We start from the raw sequence: 19,731 nt of genomic DNA, 5'->3' as shown, positions 1-19,731 counted from the left end.
TAGACCGAAGCTCTTTATTCATGAGCACCGAAGATGTTAGCTACTGTTGATGTACTTCATTTATGAAGACTTGGGTATCTCAACTCCTTGCCACAACCACGATCAGAAAGTTGGCCAGGTTCAGCGCCCCCGCCACAACCACGGTCCTTCAGCGCAACAGGATCCTATTGATTAGTTTAGGATGGCTTTATTTTCATGTGCTTGTGTTGTTTTCTTTTTATTTTTTTGTGCTTCTGAGCCATACACGCATACTGCCCAAACTTCAAGTGGGGTAGCCACATCTGATGGGTTTTATTCTCCGGAGTTTAGGGGTGATTTTGGTGCTGGGCTTCTGGATCTCCATGCTATGGATGATACAGAGCTTCTGTCTGAGGTATGTTTCGTTGAAAGGTTTTCTGTTCAACTGTGCAGGAAACGTCATAAATGGTCATGTGAAGTTTGTACCCATAAAATCAGAATGTAATGTACTTTATAGTATAGTCTTAAGAACTAAGATTGCAAACCATGGAATGGATATAGTCCTTGTTGCTTAAATTTTTCTTTAAATTTTTTATTTTTATTCAGTAATATATGCTTGTCTTTCTTTCCCCTTATATGAGAATGAAAAATAGTGACTATGCAATATCATTCAGTTGATACATTGGGGTTTAGGCATTTAAGCTTAATTCAAAGTACCTAAATCATGTAGACCTGCATATAGGATGAGTTACTTGGCCTTTTTTGGTCTGGAACTAGCTTCTTAACTTAAATAAAAAGCGAAGGAAATATAGGGAGGAAATTTTTCTGGAATAAAAAGGGCGGCAGATTCCAATTGCCTTCCTTAAGCGAATCAAGGAGGATTTCACCCAGAGACATGGTGGAGGAAAAGCTGCAACAACAGTTGCCAATAGCCTCAACAAGGAGTTTGGGCTTTCTTCTGCTTATCCCTTTTTCTTCTTTTTGAAGTATATCATATTGTTGCTGTAAAATAGGATATTTATTTTAAATTTTATAAGTTACTTTAATGCCAAATTGAAGGAGCAGATGCAATATTGTGTAGATCATCCAAAGGAGTTCAGCAACCTGGCTAAAGTTAAAACTCAGAACCATTATTGAACCCAGAACCGTTATTGAGGACATACCGGATAATGAGTAATAGTTGTAACCACCAGAACTCAACGAGGTTATTTAGTGTTCTTATTACTAGTAAGTTTTTTTTATTAGTGTTCTTATACCTATTTTGATTTATGTGATGGATGGTTCAAGTGGAAAAGGTATTTTTGGCAAATAAGTCATGGACTTCGTTGAATTTTACATATTTTTCTTTCTTTTTTTGGAATTTTGAAATGTCTTTGTTCTCATGATTGAACTGATAGTTGATTTGAAAAGATAGGGATTGTTTTTGGACCAGTTTTTCTTCGCACTTGGTCGAATATCCGGTTGCTTGGGCTTTTTGCTTCTACTTCTGGGCTTAAAGTAGTTTGTTTTTTTTTCCCTCTCAATGCTTTCGAAGTTATATAATCATCACAAACATGCTCATATGATCTGAACTGATGTGCAATTCTGGAGAAGTATTTTGATTCCAAGTTGAAAATTCAGGGGAAGTCTTCCAAGTTGATAAAACGTGAGGCAGACAAAAGTACGTAGAACGTACGTTCATTGTGGCTTTCCCATTTTCCACGACCTGTGTCACTCAAGTCGTGATCAAGATGAGCTGTATTGATATTTAGATGCTTTGAACCAGTCATGCAATAAGATGTGGTCGCATCGGATTCAGCTGGTCCACGTAAAAAACACGCATGTACGTAGGCTCATCCCACTGCTTGGAATTTTCGACATCGTGCACTTTGGGGCTTGAAATACTCAAGTACTCATGCAGAAACAGGTACAATTTTCTTATTCGGGATCATCTTTCTCTAATCAAAGTTAGATTGAAAAAATAATCAGATTAAGATATACGAGATGATCAGTAGATAGAGTGAAAGGGGATTGTCTTTGGTTTCAGAGATCAGGATCGGAGGAGAAAATATTTTATGGTACTGAGAGCGCCAGTACTCATTACCCCATTCGAGATCTTTAACGACGAAAAGTAATTCATCACTCATCATGTTAAGAAATGGATTGTATCACGAGATGAGTTAATAAGTTAAAATAATTTATGAATAGTAATGAGATATTTGAATTGAGATGAGATGAGATGAGTTAAAAAATATTTGAGTTAAAAATGTTTTATGAGCTAGACTTTGGAAAATAAGAGATGAAATGTTATATAAAAATATTATAAAATTAAAATATTGTTAGAATATAATTTTTTTAATATAATTTTTATTTTGTGATTTGAATCAGTTGAATTAATTTTTGTTTTGTTTTGTTTAAAAATTTAGAAAAGTTGTAATAATTAAGTAATGATTAGATAAAAACGTTGAAGATTTGAAATTAAAAAATATTTATGTTTATATATTTAAATATTGGATGAAATGAAATAAACTGTAAGCATCTCTTTATCCCTAATTCTTTTGTTTCATAATTACAGCAAAGGTGTACAGATTTTTCGTATTTACAGATTTTTATTTATGTCTTTATTTCTATGTTTGATATGTCTGTAATCGTACATTTATATCTTAATGCAAGTTATTTTCCTGAGAAAAAAAAAAAAAAAAATCCTGGGCTTGCAAACAAATGAAATGCCCTCCCATCACGCATTAATACCAAACCTAACCTTACCGATACAGAAAGGAAAAAGAAACGCGTTTATGACGTTACTCCTCAATCACGCTGATACGGATTATAAGAACACTAGTAGTGGATTTAATAAAATTAAATAATAGACTCAATAAATAAACAGTAATTATAGCTCAAAGGTTATATCATTGGCCAAATCTGAATATTATTTTGGACTAAATAATTTATCTTTCTGCTGTCTGCTGTCCGCAAGAAGAAAAAAATGAAAGAAAAACCACAAAATATGAGCTTCAATCCCACGCCGAATTCCTGTCTGGGATGAAGCTTTTAAGTACACTTCTTGAATCTGTTATGATCACTATTTTGTTTGATGTTGACAATGAAAAACTTTTAACATCTATTTTATAAACTTTTTTTTTATAAGTATTTGATGTCCAGCAAAAGCAGGGTTTTAACGTGTGATGTTGGCTTAGTAATAAAAATAAATAAATTAATGTGTATTTTTTTAATAATGAATAAATATTTAAATTATAATTTGAATTAAAATAAATAAAAATATCAAAATAATATTTTAATTAAATAGTGATAGATTTAAAAAGTTTGTTATTTGGTATTGTTAAAATGTGACTGGCTAAATTTATAAAAATGAATTTTTTAGCTAAATTTTGATCAAACTTTATTGAATCAACTCCTAATGCTCAAAGAGTACAAGTTCTAAATAAATAAGTCTTACAGTAAATTTTTATAAAAAAAATAAACTCCACCTTAAAAAAATATTCTTTATTAATAAGACTCACTTTTTTACAAAAGAATTGCATGAGACTTGTCGATTTGGAGTTTGTACCTAGTATTACTTTAAATATATTAAGGCTTCATTTCGTTATATACATGAGATGAAATAAAAGTACTTGAATATAAAATTATAAAAATATTATATAAGTTTGATATAAAATCTTTTTATAAAATTAAATTTATTTTTAATTAAATTACATGATTATGTTTGTTGATTTTAGATTATGCAAGAATGTCATGATTTGAAATTTTTAATCCATATTCAAATAACAAAATGAAAGAAAAAATAATTATTTAAAAAAGTACTAGTAATAAAATAAGTATAAGGATATTATTATTACCCTTGTTAGAGTAATACTTTATAACGTATTTTTGTCTTATTTTTATTCCATTATATAAAATATAATATTTTTATCACTTTTAAATTATTTTTATTTAAAAAGACTTCAGATTAAAACTTGATGGCTAATACCATTAATATATCATTAGATACATTGTTAGTTGGAAGGGTAATGACCAATGACCGTGTATGACTAGAGACTTGGAATTTTCAACATCTAATTGCCCGCAGGCTTTATGTTAAAATACCGAAGCAACACAAATTTCCAGATTAGTATCTTTAACGTGCAGCGCAAGTCCATCCTTCCTATTCTCCATAAAACATAATCATATTGGTTCCTTGATTTGCAGGCCAAAGAGAGAGGAACAACGAAGATCATGTGTTATTCAAATCGACTTTTGTTGCTCGGCATCGTTCTCTTACATTTTGTTACTCCCACGGCTCAGCAGTACTGTTATCAAACTGGTAACTACACCAGCAACAGTACCTACAGGGCAAACCTCGTTGGCCTCCTTACCTCCATGTCTTCTAACACGAAGATCGATTATGGATTTTATAATTTCACCGCCGGAGAAAATGCCGACAAAGTGAACGCGATTGCACTTTGTAGAGGAGACGTTACGCCGGATGAGTGTCGTAGTTGTATCAATTCGACAAGTCAAGAACTCTTACAGTCTTGTCCCAACCAGAAGGAGGCAATCCAATGGTACGATAAATGTTCTGTACGATACTCAAACAGATCTATATTTGGCGTTATGGAAGAGCAGCCTATGTTTGCTTTTTATAACACACAAAACGCATCCGACGTAGAAGGGTTCAACAACGTGCTAAGACCCCTGCTAGATAGGCTAAGAAAAAGCGCCGCATTTGGAAATTCTACTCGCAAGTTCGCTCTGGGAAGCGAGAAAGCCCCAGACTTCCAAACAATCTATGCACTTTTGGAGTGTACTCCTGATTTGGCCTCGATTGACTGCAACAACTGCCTAGAGCGGTTGGCTGGATATACGTCATCTTGTTGTAATGGCCGAAAGGTAGGAGGAAAATTTGTAACACCCAGTTGTGATTTAAGGTATGAGATATACAGTTTCTATGACCCTGCAGCTGAGTCACCACCTCCGTCGCCTCCGCCAACGCCTATAGCGCAGCCAGTTCCCCCCCCACCACTACAACTGCTTCCACCCACACAAGGTACGTATGGTCAGCGACATTTCGTTCTGTTTTGGCTCTACAACGTATATAAATCCTACTGTGCCAACTTTTTATCATTTATGGACCGCAAAGGGATTTTGAGAGAAGAATATTACATATAAATTAGAATTTCGATGGGCGATTAGACAATTATTTCTTGTAATCATAGGTAATAGGTATATATATATCTTTAACTTTACCATATTCATACTTGTGGGTGTAAACGAATGGTCCCCTGGGCGGTGCCGTCTCGGCGTCTCCCCAGCTGAAATTTTGAAACTACCTTTCAAGTCTGTATCCTCTAAACGCGTTAGGAAGTAAATCCCTGAAGTGACCTCTTATGAAGTGCCTCTGGCATGCAGAGCAGAGATGCCGTGTGGTCCATATCTATATTTTTAGAATATAAAATTATATAATTCAGTTAATCGCTTTTTATTTATTTATTTACGTATAAATTAATTTTAAAATTTATTTCTAACTCCACATCTCATCCGACTAAAATAAATAAAAGCATTTATATAAAAGCAGAACTCCGGTGTCTGCAGGGAAGGAAAGTAACTCATCAAGAACTACAATTGCTATAGCAGTGTCGGTTGTTGTTTCTGCTGTACTAATCTTCTGCATGTCATGTTTCTACCTCTTCTATTTAAGAGTGAAGAAGCCAAGGCAGAAACTTGAAAGTAAGTTCAGTATTTGTTTATTTTACATTTTTGCTATCATTTCTTTAAGTAGCACGGAAAATATTGATATCTAGACACCATGCTGCATGCGTTTGACGTGATGCATCACTAGAGAAGATCTTCTCTAAGTTAATTGCATTTCTTTAAATAATTGCATTACTTTTCTTCTGGCGATGCATTAATGATCTAATTCAGATTGTTCTTACGTGAAGGCGTGGATGAAATTAGTGGTGCTGATTCCTTGCAATTTGACATCGGGACAATTAAAGTTGCTACGGACAACTTTTCTGCTGCAAACGAGCTTGGAAAAGGTGGATTTGGTATTGTTTACAAGGTAATGAGACCCAATCCAGTCGTAATTTATGACATTTTACCTGTCATAATTAGTTAAATCTAATATCATGAATGTTGAGGTTATATATGCTAGATTTTGGTATATTCATTCATATCTTTCAGGGTGAGCTTCCAAATGGACAAGAAATAGCTGTGAAGAGGTTGTCCAAAGCTTCTCAACAAGGAGATCCAGAATTTAAGAATGAGGTCGAGTTAGTGGCAACGCTTCAACACAGGAATTTGGTAAGGCTCCTAGGATTCTGTTTGGAAGGAAAGGAAAGACTTCTAGTCTATGAATTTGTACCTAATGCAAGCCTTGAAAAGTTCATATTTGGTATGTTTGCCCTTCATCTCAAATCCCAAATTCTATTCATAGTAATTACATATTATAAATGGAATTGTCCTGCCTTCCACGTATATTGCTTCAACATGTAATTCACGGTACATTTGCATGAATATGCAGATCCAAACAAGAGTGCACTAATGAATTGGGAAATGCGTAACAAAATTATAGAAGGCATAGCTCGAGGACTTCTTTACCTTCACGAAGATTCGCGACTTCGTATTATTCATCGTGATCTCAAGGCTAGCAACATTTTGTTAGATGCATATATGAATCCAAAGATTTCAGATTTCGGTACGGCAAGATTGTTTGTACCAGATCAAACTCAAGGCAATACGAGCAAAATTGTGGGGACCTTGTAAGTAACACCTACAGTTTGTGCCATAGAAACAAACATGAACAAGGAGGTCCTTTAAACCATCTCCAATAAATAAGATGGAATGAACTTCATAAAAAACTACATGTACCAAAAGCTATGATGTCCTTCAACTTAAACTAATGCTGCTGATAATGTTCACCTGCAGCGGATACATGCCTCCAGAATATGTAATGCACGGACAATTTTCAGTAAAATCTGATGTGTTTAGTTTTGGCGTGTTAGTTCTGGAGATAGTGAGCGGTAAAAAAAATAACTCTAGTTTTCAGGGAGAGAATGAAGCTGGCGGCCTTCTAAGTTATGTAAGTGCAAAAATTTTCTTTTTTTATATGCATTTCCTTTTTATCTCAAATTCCGACCAAATGGTAACTCATATGATGTTGAAAAAATAAATGAATGTTTTGTGCTTATTGTGGTGTCTCCCAATGTTAACCATCCTGCAGGCATGGAAAAACTGGAGGGAGGGGACAACCTCAAATCTTGTAGATGCCACATTAAAGGCCAGGTCAACAACTCAAATAATGAGATGCATCCACATTGGATTATTATGTGTTCAAGAAAATGTGGTTGACAGACCAACCATGGCTACAGTCGTCCTCATGTTTAATAGCCAATCTGTTACTCTTCCAGTACCCTCGAGACCTGCATTTCTTATGCACAGCACTAGATCAGATGTGTCGTCCCAATCGGAGAATGGTGTTGGGGTAACAAGACCAGATAGGCGTCGAAGTAGATCTGTCCAAGCCTCAATAAATGAAGCTTCAATATCTGAGCTAGATGGTCGCTAACTTTTAATGGAAGCTAGTGGGAATGCAAGCTACAGGTTCAAGATTCCCATCCCCCACCCCCTGTTTTTCAATTTCTTAAGCAACTTCTCTATAAATGAAGATTGTGCATTGGTGTGCACTTAGGCAGCAAAAATATATATGGTGTCATTTTCTTCATCCCAAATGTTTAGACGTGATTAAAATTTAAAGTTTAAATAATTAAGTTTCCCTGCAGTAAATGTTGTGATTAATTCCCTCCCCGATAAAGGAAGGTCATTTTTTCCTTTTTTTTTTTTTTTTTTTTTGTTTGAAATCTAATTTTTGTGATTATTTTCTCAATTTTCTTTTCTAGTAAATTTGTTGATAAGAAATTTTTTATTTTTTCTTAAAATTCCATATAAAGCATGTGAATTATACATTTCGAACAATTATTCGAGTGGTTTATTGACATGAATGTAACGACAAATAGAATAATTTTGATAAATGGTGAAAAATTCAGAGATTAGAAGGTTCAAATTTTAGAGTTAAGAGACATTAGATTTGTGATATTAATTTACCATTTTTTGACAACAACGCACACCGCATATTTTTTCTTGCTTCGTGCTTCGAAGAGACATACAACGGGTGCTTTTGACACTGTGCAAAATTACATTTGTTAATCATGACATCACGCGTGTTGTGCTAGTCCATATAATCTAATTTATGGACTTCAGTGCTTGAATTCTTTTAAGACCCAGAATTTTCAGCATAATGAATTTTCAGAATTACAAAGAAGCAGCGCCACTACATCATTCCTATTCTCCTTAAAAACTACGGGAATCACATATATATGGGTTCAAAGTCCAAACCGTTCCTTCGTTGGAATCTTTCCAATTTGTAGACTAGAGATGGGAACAACCAAGATGTGTTGGAAAATACTTTTCTTCTCCGTACCTGTTGCTCCCACGGCTTAGCATTGCTATCAAACTGGTAACTACGCCAGCAATATGAGTACCTTCAGGGCAAGCCTCGTTGGCCTCCTGTCCTCCATGTATTCAAATTCCAACACAGAGGTCGATAACGGGTTTTACAATTTCTTCACCTGAGAAAATACCGACAAAGACAACGCGATTTCTCTTTCATGTAGAGAGGAAACATTCCGCAGGAGTCATATCGTAGTTATATCAATTCAACAATCTAGGCTCTGTTAAAGTCTTGTCTCAATCAGAAGGAGGCTCTTAATTTGTGTTTTGTAGCCACCAATTACGACGGTGTTCTGGATGCCTGCGAAGGAGGAAGAAGTGTTGGTTCGGTGTAACGGTGTCATTTCCGATGCCAAAGTTAAAATATATCCAGATGAATTAGGGGAAGAAGGAAGTAAAGAGTCGAGTAAACTGTTCTCGGCCCCCTGTTCCCCCCTCTTCATAGGGGTCCTTGTCCACTCAGACTACCACACTACCAGATTCAATGTGGCAGCCTCTTGTCGACAACAGGATCTTTTAACGTGATTCCCCACTTGCATTCTATGCCGACACCCAGTTGTGATTTAAGATTCGAGACACCCCTTTTTTACGACCTTGACACCAAGGAATCATGACCACTACCGCTAGTGCCGCCAGTATCTCCCTGTTATAAATCCCACTTTGAAAGAACAATAAAAACGAGACTAGAATTGAGAATCAAGAACAATACAAAGATTCAGCAAAACATAAATTGCAGGAGATGGATAATCACGGCTTGGGATGTTCGAGACTCCTAATTCCTCTAGATGAAAAATTACAAGTTTCAACAGATTTTAAATTACAAGTTTCAACTGATTTTTCATAATATCCTATTACACTCTCCAACTCCCTAATATAGAGATTCTACGTAAAGCTAGATAGAGGCCATGGGCCTTTTAAGTTCAAACTATCAGTAACTACATATGGTATAAGCAATTGGGCTCAACTAGCACAATCTTGGCGCATATAAAGGGATTCAATAAAACTAAGTACATCACAACCCATAAAGCCAATAAGCCCAAGTCTTTATTACTCCAACCTAAAGCCCACAATGGGTTTGGTCTGGTCCTGTAGATGTACTAGCGTATAACAAACCCTCCCCCTTCAAAGCACCTTGCCCACAAGGTGCGAATGTACTTCATCATGCTATTAGAGTACCAAAGTTTTCCAGCCCAAAAGAATTGCTCCACTGCGTATAGCTCTCATGGAAATATGTTTGGAAGATCAACACACAGTGAGGGAAATAAGTCCCCATATTGACCATGCAAGTGCTCTTTTGCTCGCATTATCTCCTTGAACCGCAAGTTACTATGTAAAGCCATGAGATTGCATCTAGTCCCAAGCTCAAGCTTGTATTGACCCTTTTTGGCAGCACATCAAAATAATTCTTGAATTTTGAAAAGCAATGATGCATCTCCTTCATGCTCCACCACGATAATATTGTCTCAAAAGAGATGCCCTCAATCTTTTCTAATATATGAAGCATGTCAGATGTGTACACTAGCTCCTAGGAAATCACAATAGATACCTGGATCTCCAAAGCAATATCTCAAACATTATCACTAATTGGACCATGTACATCCATGGCCAATCCAGTAGCTATGGTACTTAGCATTCCAAAGTCAACCATAGCAATACCATGCATAGTAGCAAAATTGAAACTAACATAGGTGCCAACAACAATTGAAAAGATAGGAATATTGATGGATCTGTAACCCACTGCAAGGCCAAAATGGCCTTAATAGCAACCCCAGGCCGGTAGGAATCAACAAAATCCTTAACAAGATTGTATGCATGGCTAGGGTAGCACTCAGTTATAAATCCAATAATAAGTCCAGCCCAGTACAACTATCAACACCCACGCACCAGAATTGTTCCCAGTTTTTTACAACTCTTCCAAAATCACCATAGCAAGGCTTAAAAAATTTAATGGCAATGTAAAGAAACAAAAGACCACTTGCAGTAAGGAGAAAGCCCCTCTTATTGTGTTATGCAACAAGCTAAGGCTCAAAGTTTGGAAATAGAAGAGATGTGGCGAGGCCTCCCAATATACTTCCCAACTCTAAAACTTTGTACTCATGAGAATGTATAGTGATGCAGCTTAGAATATAAGTTATGTTGTAAGTAATGAATGCCCCATTCGTAAGTCCAATCTTGCCCACAATATCAGATTTCACCTCAGCCAGATAATCTCTTCCTCTATCAAAGGGTTCAAAAACCACTTTAAGTGGTAATACATCAAGAAGATAGTGAGCAAAAAGTTTCTTACCCATAATCCTAGCTCTCGCAGTCCCTGTGAACCTCAAGGTAGTCACCTCCAGGGTAGGGACTTCATCCATTCTGAAAAAGGCTTTCTTAACCGAGGTTCCTATATCTGCAGTAGCATATGCCTCACTCTTGAGCATTTATTGGTGAAGATACTTAGCACAGAATTTTGCAACCACCTTACCTTTGTGACCATCATAAACACCAAAGAATGAATTGGAAGGACCAAGATCAGGATTCATAATCTGAGCATTCTCCCTACTAACAATATTATTAAGCACAAAGGCTAGGTCGGGGTATCCTTCAGGAATTCGTCAAAATACGGGGTGGTTAGAAGAACTTCATAACCATCACTCACAAAGGTTTAATTGAAAAAATAAAGTTCGATGCTGAGAAAGCAAACTCTCAAGCCCAAAATATAGATCTGCCTCTTCCATGTAATTCCTCTTTATCTCTTGGACTAATTCCCACCACCCTTATCAATTTCCAAGTACGGAGTGGGCATTAGTGTTGGGGTTATCTCCACCACAGCTTCCACAAAGGGTCTCTTTAAGCTCATCGATTTCCTCTACACCCTTTTTCCTTTTTGGAGAAATGAAATGTAGAAAGAACCCCAGAAGAATCTATGGCAAATCCTTTTTTGCCTCTACCAAGGTAGAGGGAATGTCTGCCATCCTCTCATCAATCATAACCACGACCGCCACCTCTACAAAAACCATAATCGCCACGAGGGCATTCCTCATAACCATGGTACCTAGCAAGACTGTGACTCCTGCTTCGATTGTGGCTATGCCGTCGCCTGTTTCTCCCAGACCATTTTCTACTCAAATCCTTCCTAATTTCCTTTAGATGCATGAAGTTACAGTAGCCCCCTCGATTGCAAACATGTTCCTCATAGTGTCTACATGTAGCTTCATAAAAGGCTATGACTGGAGAGAAGTCCATAATAATGGGGTGCCCTGAGTAAAAACTTCCGATCAAATTCCAAAGTAAGTTGGCAGCATCTCCTTCCTCCCTAAACTGAACGTAGACATTGCGCAACATATGATCCGCTAAATTGTCGCAGATGTTCAAGTTCTCGATGTGGTCGTATTTGGAGAGCTCGTAAAAAAGGTCCTGGTAGAAATCATTGACATGCTCATGGACGTGAGCGGGGCCGAGGTTGGGAGTGCGAATGCCCCCGTCAAAAGTCCACCACCCAATAACTGATTCTACCAAGAGTGGGTATGAGGCTGTTGAGTACAACTAGGGCTCTATGACTAGGGAGGTTCTTGAAAGAAAATGGGGTGCATAAAATGGAATGAATGGTATCAGATCTTCGGAAATGGTTTTGTGAAGGTGAATGTGGGAGATACAGTTCTTGCCCTTGGGGAGGATTATTCCAGGGTTACGAATTAGAATCTGGTCATGGAAAGGAAAGAGGGGAATATCGTTGGGATAAACTCTAATCTCTTCCACCTCCACTGCATTTTTGTTGAACATATCGTTGAAGTCTTGTGCAATTTCACGAAGAGCAATTGGAAGGGTAGAGTCGTTTGTTTCCTCTTTTTCTTCGTCTTGCCACTCCACGAGAGCCTGACGCATCCCCTTGCAATTTTGCTGCATCCTCTTACGATTTACCTACATTCGATTGAGTATTTCTCTGATCTCCAGCACTTTGTCCAAAATCTTTTCCATCAATAGCAAATTTGCTTGCTGTATGTTGAAGGTTACCCCGTCCATGAAGAATCGATGGCTCTAGATACCATGTAATAAACCCACTTGAAAAGTAGATGAAGAACACGGATTGATATTGAAAATTACAAGAGATGAAATAAAGGAAACGGAATTTAGAAAAAATGATAGCTACGGTTTGGGATGTTTGAGGCTCCCAATTCCTTCCAAATCAAATAACAACTGTTTCAAAGATAATTTTTCAGCTCCCAACACCTTCCACTCCTTCCTCCTTTTCTAGAATCTTTGTCAGAGAAATAACTAACTCAGCCAATCACTGGCTTGCAGGTGTAAAACTAACTAATGTAAAGCAGGTGTATAAACGTACATAGACAACATGGAAATAACAACATTTCCTTCTTTATGGATGTCTCTAACAGCTTCATCAAACGCAGCGTTCCATCTTCCTTCCTGGGCCTGGCCTATGCTAAATCACTTCTGGCCTGAACTCATCTCCTTCTGGGCTTCAACCCTATGGGCTTCATAACAAACTCTCTCACTCAAAGAACCTTGTCCACAAGGTTTATAGTATTGGTGCAAATCAATTGTCTAACCACCGGGGTCAAAGACACGTATATTATTTTCACCCATAGATATCCCTGCCAACATGGGTGCTTTAGTACATACAACCACAACAGTTGTAAAGGAAGGTACAAGTGAAATCATTTCCAAGCCAAGTAGGATAACCATAGTCTTAATATCAAGTGGAAAATTGGCTAAGGGTAGAACTCTCCAACCATGCTTGTGCACAGGGTCATCAATCAAGGCACAGAGTGAGTTGTAGTTTAGATCAGTAGGTTCACCCAGACAACACAACACTCTATTATGTAAAACTCCTCTTAGGAGGCAGACGAATATGCTTAATTGTTGCATGTAAACAATTTCAACGACCCCATGAACCAATGAGCTTGCTAAAGGAGAAGCTAAAAAGAATTTAACTCCTTGAGCCGGGGACTCCCCAAACATCCATATGAAACCGATATCTATCCACCTTCCATACATCAGAGGAAAAACTCCAGGTTCAAGGACAAGAAGGAAAACAACTTTTATCATGGTCATCAAATGCCTTACTGCTACCAAAGACTGCTTGAAAAGAGATGGAAATGTCTTTGCTATAGAAGCAATCATGTATAATCTCCCCAAAGTCAAAGGCTCACCTTTAGTGTATTGATTCAACTCAACACTGCCAAGATAGAAGAGAACTAGGGGAAGGATAAAAATATATCCAAAAAGCCGTGATACTCCAAGGCATATAAGTAATAGAGTTGCAACTAGCAATGCCAATGGCGTAGCATATGGATGGACTGATAAAAATGCATCCCAGGTATTCCATCCCAACCATTCCAAAGGTGGTGGAAGCTTCTCATTTTCTATTTTACTGAATGTACCCTTTTGCTTCTCTAATACCTTTATAGAGCCTTTAAGTAATGCAATTGGGTTGTTCCCTAGGTTTATTAAATTTGCTTCGGTTACTTGTGAGGTTTGATCCTTAAAATCACCCCCATACTCTACCTAAATTTCTAGAATCTGCTTTCCTACTAATTTCTCACCCACGCATTCTTCCTTCAATTTGGACATCTCCTTTAAAACCCCAATTTTCATGCGTCCCTTCCGCGTTCCCCGACCAGCACAAAAAATGCGCCTACGCATTTTATCGAACATGTGGAGTGCAAAATTCGTACAACTATGCATACCTTGGCTCGCGGCATACTCAACAGGAAGATGGTTGGATGTTAAGCCATTGTTGGTGGCAGTGAAAGGTGGCTCTTGATCAGCCTCGCGTTTGGTGTGCATGGTGCAGCCGAGCTCTTCCAGGCTGAACGTAGCAGCAATAATTGTGGAGAACACCCAGCAACTCGCATAGCTATCTTGAGTTGTGACGTCAACGACGACACCTTCCTTCCTCCAGTCAACGAACTCTGGTACCCTATCGCCAACACATGGCTCATACGGGTTGTTGTTCGGCCTTGAGAGTCTCCTCTTGGAGCTGAACTTGGCACCTAGGGACGTGGTCTGGTACTCCTCGTTGTTCATATCAGTAACCTGGTTCAACCTAAGCTTGTAGGCCCGGTTCTCCTCAGCGTCATGTTCGTCGATAAACCAGAGAATATCGTTGAAGATCTTGAACATTTTCTCCTTGTTTGGAATCAATTGCAAAACCCTTAACAGCAACAATAATAAACGAGAAGACCATATAGCCCCTTGAGAGAAGGATGAGAGTGATCGTGGAAAATGGTTTGTTGAGGGGGTTCCCATTTGGGATAGTGGTGGAATCAGACTTGTGAGAAAATGGCGAGTGTGAATACCCGGATAAAAAATCCACAATCTAGCACTAGAGCCCTAAGTATTTAGGGCAAAAATCCTTACAGGAAGATCTCGATGGTAATTTCCATTTTGATGAACATCACCCCTAGTTTCACACTTAGTAATTTCCTCATTAAAAAATAGTCGCGATGCCCGATCTTCTGAGAGTTGAGAAATTAATTTCTGTTTTGGACTTCTAAGAGCATATGGAATAGAGATTTCTTGGGAAACAGCTTCTGTAGGCACCGCAGAAAACTCTTCCACCGCAGCTTGGTCTTCCCAAACCAAGTAGTCATCCACCTCTACTGCACCTTCCTCTTCTTCCTGTGCCTTTTGGTCTTCATCCGTTGTTCTATTTTCTTCCACAACTGCTGACTTCCGTTTTCGAACCTTTAAACTCACTAATTTTTCCATAAGAGCATACCGATTTGGAATATTATTCTGCTTTACCACCCAAGTAAGCAACATATCTGTCAATTCGTCCAAGCATTATTAAGCTCCTGAATACTCTTTTCATTTGAGTCTATCCGCCGCTGTAAGGCTTGTTCTTGCCGCTCGAAAATTATTTCGTCCTCCATAGATCGTCGGCTCTAGATACCAATTGTAATAAACGGTAAACCTACTTGAAAAGTAGATGAAGAACACGGATTGATATTGAAAATTACAAGAGATGAAATAAAGGAAACGAAATTTAGAAAAAATGATAGCTACGGTTTGGGATGTTCGAGGCTCCCAATTCCTCCAAAATCAAATAACAACTGTTTCAAAGATAATTTTCCAGCTCCCAACACCTTCCACTCCTTCCTCCTTTTCTAGAATCTTTGTCAGAGAAATAACTAACTCAACCAATCACTGGCTTACAGGTGTAAAACTAACTAATGTAAAGCAGGTGCATAAATGTAAATAGACAACATGGAAATAACAACATTTCCTTCTTTACGGATGTCTCTAACAGCTTCGTCAAACGCAGCGTTCCATCTTCCTTCCTGGGCTTGGCCCATGCTAAATCACTTTTGGCCCGAACTCATCTCCTTCTGGGCTTCAACCCTACGAGCTTTCATAACATACCAATTGTTATAAATCGCACTTGAAAGAACAATAAAAACCGAGATTAGAATTGAGAATCAGGAACAATACAAAGATTCAGCAAAACAGAAATTGCAGATGGATAATCATGGCTTGGAATGTTCGAGGTTCTCAATTCCTCCAGATGAAAAACTACAAGTTTCAACAGATTTTTCAGAATATCCTTTTACACTCTCCAACTCCCTACATATAAAGATTCTACGTAAAACTAGATAAAGGCCATGGGCCTTTTAAGTTCAAACTAGCAGCAACTACATATGATATAAGCATCTGAGCTTAACTAACACAATCTTTGGTCCATATAAAGGGATTCAATAAATCTAAGTACATCCCAACCCATAAAGCCACTGAGCCCAAGTCTTTATTACTCCAACCTAATGCCCATAATGGGTTTGGTCCGGTCCTGTAGATGTACTGGCGTACAACACTCCCCCACCACCATTGTCGCTTCCCTCTACTGAACGTATGCTTCTTGATGCTTCATGCCCCGCAAGTTCAAGATCTCTTATTGGTTTCTTTTTTTTTTAAACAACTTATTCTTTATGCAAATTAAGGCAGGGCGGAACATGGGTAGTCCTTCTCCGTTTACAACTCAGGGTATGCCAACAAATATTATAAACTGTTTATGAATATATAAATCAACAAGCTTACATTTATAATAATTAAAGATAGTTAAGAAATTGCCTTCTTTAACAAAAAGCAATAATGTACTCACGTTTAACTCAAAAGAAGAATGTTAAAAGGAATGTAAACTAAAAAAAAGGCCTTGAATATAAAAGATAAAGCAAAAAAATAAGAAGAATAGAACAAGATTACATCATTTTGCTAAAATTTAGAAAAAAAAAATACAATTTGTCCATTTTAACTACTCACCTTCTCAAAACCATTTACATCTTTACTATCTATTCATTCTCTCATCTATTAAAATAATATTTTTTATTCTCTCTTCATTTTTTTAACTATAATTTTTTTTTTAAAAACACCATTGTTCAACAGCCAGTCGACTAACAAAACCCAACCATTCTCGACAACCTCCACAACAATGATTCAATTCCTTGGGATGCAATTTTTTTGTCTAGAAAGAAGTAAACAAATAATGTTTTTATGTTTCATACAAACAGAATATGCACGTAAAAAATTAACAACGCAGGGAGAAGTGGTTCTGATGAATAACAAAGAAATGGAAAAATCATATGGCGAGCTACAGTGGAGAAGTAAAAATAGGATCCAACTATTGCAAAACCAAATCTATTCCGCCACTATGGCAAAAGCCAGATGTGAAGTGACTTTTTGACAAAGTTCACACATTTTTTCTTAACAGGCAGCTGGATGCTCTTGTGTAATCTGATGCTTGCACAAATTTACTTTCTTATTGAAATAGAGTGATTGGCATCCTTGTTTTGTACATTTTTATTTTAATATCGATTGTAATTAAGATGAGTGTTGATGATGTGTTTCGTACACTTGGATCGAGTTACAACAACCCGGGTTGAGATCCATCTACCTGCAATAAAAAGATAGAGGGGGCTTCAGGGGTGGTCTGGAGAGCTTTCAATGCCAAATTAAGTATTCTTTTTATTCGTAGATGGAATCTGACTTTTATACGAGATATCAGGGGAGCATTTTGTACCCTGTGTTAGGATGCAGTGGTCTTTAATGATAAAAGGATAGAGGGGGCCTCAGGGGTCATCCGGAGAGCTTTCAATGCCAAAGTTAGTATTCTTTTTATTCGTACCTGGGATCTGACTTTTATACGAGGTATTAGGAGAGCATTTCGTATCTTGTGTCAGGGTGCAATGGTCTTTAATGTGATAAGGTGTCCCAGACGATGCCATTAATGCGGCATAGCTTCAAGAGTGGCGTCTTGCCGACAAGTTGACAGTGTAGTCACTTCTCATTCCTTTCATCAGGGAACAAAGTGTTATTTGCGATCTTCGTTCGCTTGTTGGTTTAGATCTTTAAATCATAGGTGTCACACAGGGGTGTCAGTGTTAGTGCATCCTATCTCCCCCTCCCCCCCCCCCCCCCCCCCGGCGTGGGGTTTTCTGCATGAGGATATCAACTCATGGGCTGAGTTTCGTTGGCAGTTCCTAGGCCCATCGGAGGGAAGTTACTTGAGCCGAGATAGGCTTTGGTTTCCTGCCCAGGCCCAACCCAATGAAACATCCCCTCCAAAGAGGGTAAATTGTAAATACAGTACTATTCTTTATCTCTAATTAATGATTGTTTTGTGAGAAATAAAAGCGCTACGATTTAGTTCTACTTGACAGAGTCGATGGTTATCAAATCAAAACTTCATTATACGGTGTAAATAAGTATATATAATATCTTAGGGTAAAACTGTCAAACAAAACTTGAAATACTTCAAGATGCTTGGCTCTTTTATACAAGAGAATGGATAGATGTTTCAGAAACTTACGTCGATATAATGTGAGGTAGACGAACCCATAAAGTCCTGCAGTAAAGCATTACGTAGAACATCACTCAAAAATAAATATTTTTTAATTTTAAATTATTAATTTTTTCATATAATCATAACCTAATCATTACAACTTTTCTAAATTTTCAAACAAAACAAAAAATCAATTCAAAATTTTCAAATTTCAAAACAAAAATTATATTAAGAAATTATATTCTAATAATATTTTAACTTTATAATATTTTTACTCAAATTTTTCTTTTTATTTTCTAAAACTAAAACATCTTAACTCAAACAATTACATTTATATTTAAAAATTTCTCATCTTATCTCATCGCAACATCCAAATTAGACCTAAATTTCTATTCAACTTTATAATTTTCCACAACTAGTGCCACCCATGTCATAATCAATATGAGCTTTATTGATATTTTGAATTAGTCATTCAATAAAATATGGTCGCATCAAATTCAACTTGTTGATGACGTGTTTCGTAGACCTGGTCCAAATTGCAGCAACTAGAGCCGAGATCTTGCTATCTGTAACATAGAGATAAAGGTGGGTACGGTGGTGGTCCAGTGAGCCTCTGATACCAAAGTCAGTCTTCTTTTGGAGGGTTATTGCAGAATCAGAGTATTTAGAGATTATTCGTACATGGAGTCTACCTTTTATATGAGGTATCGAGGGAACATTTTGTACCCTATGTCAGGGGTCAGCGTCCCGCTCATAGTTAGGGGTGCTACCCACACCATATAGTGTGGGATAGCCCATCCCCCGCCCATTTCAATAATGGACTATAGTCCACTAGATCCAACAATTATTTATGGGTACAAAAGTGATCAAAAAACATTTTCAGACTCAAATTGTAAATTTTTAAATATGACTATAATTTAAAAACTATTTAAATTCATAGCTTTTAAATTTGTTGGTGCATATTTTGTGTAAGTTGTAGTGTAGTAGGGCGGCCCTTTTATAGATTGCCTTCACAATACAAGTCTCACACTTGAGCAATGTGGAAATCTTGTATTGTCTTGACAATCTATAAAATGGTCAGCCTACTATACTACAACATACACAAAATATTAAGTAAAAGTTCTACTTAATACGTATTACTATATTTATATGTAGTACAAATAATAAATATTTATAAATATGTATAGTATAAATATATATAAATATAATAAAATATATAAGTGCAGGGCAGGGTTGGGCCTTTCCCACCCCCCACCCCCACTAGTGGGGCCAAATGCGAGGCGAGGTTGCCCACCTCGCCATGTGGGGGCTGGGCAACGAGGTGCGAGGCACCGCTGCCCAGCCCTACTCATAGTTGTCAGGCCTCGGTCCTTAATGCAACATGGCTTCTCAGGTGACACCATTAATGCAACATGCTCTTAGGGTGGAATCTAAACAAAAAAGCAGATGATCAGCGCGGTCACTTCCTGTCCCCACCGTCAACGAATGGACAGTTACCCGCGATCTCTGTT

The 19,731-nt window shown here is 37.4% G+C and overlaps 1 protein-coding gene and 1 long non-coding RNA gene across 4 annotated transcripts in view; one reads left to right on the top strand and one right to left on the bottom strand.

Moving 5' to 3' along the window:
- Positions 1 to 12,604, bottom strand: LOC121264391. Its single transcript, XR_005940488.1, has 3 exons — positions 12,471 to 12,604; positions 8,103 to 8,107; positions 1 to 10 (listed from the first exon to the last, which is right to left on the bottom strand). It is a non-coding gene; the product is annotated as an uncharacterized LOC121264391 (long non-coding RNA).
- Positions 3,982 to 19,731, top strand: part of LOC121264375 (putative receptor-like protein kinase At4g00960) — a 46,258-nt gene continuing 30,508 nt past the window's right edge. The window contains exons 1-7 of one of the 3 annotated variants that reach the window (XM_041167520.1): positions 4,003 to 4,990; positions 5,527 to 5,661; positions 5,874 to 5,995; positions 6,118 to 6,328; positions 6,458 to 6,695; positions 6,862 to 7,015; positions 7,157 to 7,524. In XM_041167520.1, the coding sequence (XP_041023454.1) occupies positions 4,171 to 4,990; positions 5,527 to 5,661; positions 5,874 to 5,995; positions 6,118 to 6,328; positions 6,458 to 6,695; positions 6,862 to 7,015; positions 7,157 to 7,501 (2,025 nt within the window). In that variant the 5' untranslated portion in view covers positions 4,003 to 4,170 and the 3' untranslated portion in view covers positions 7,502 to 7,524. Of the gene's footprint in view, positions 4,991 to 5,526; positions 5,662 to 5,873; positions 5,996 to 6,117; positions 6,329 to 6,457; positions 6,696 to 6,861; positions 7,016 to 7,156; positions 7,525 to 19,731 lie in introns of those variants that run through there. The other 2 variants (XM_041167522.1, XM_041167524.1) reach the window with 2 other exon arrangements.

The sequence above is a fragment of the Juglans microcarpa x Juglans regia genome, chromosome 5D, assembly GCF_004785595.1.
Source record: "Juglans microcarpa x Juglans regia isolate MS1-56 chromosome 5D, Jm3101_v1.0, whole genome shotgun sequence".
NCBI lineage: Eukaryota > Viridiplantae > Streptophyta > Magnoliopsida > Fagales > Juglandaceae > Juglans > Juglans microcarpa x Juglans regia.
The sequence above is the reverse complement of the archived record's forward strand: the minus strand, read 5'-3'. Positions and strand labels throughout refer to the sequence as shown.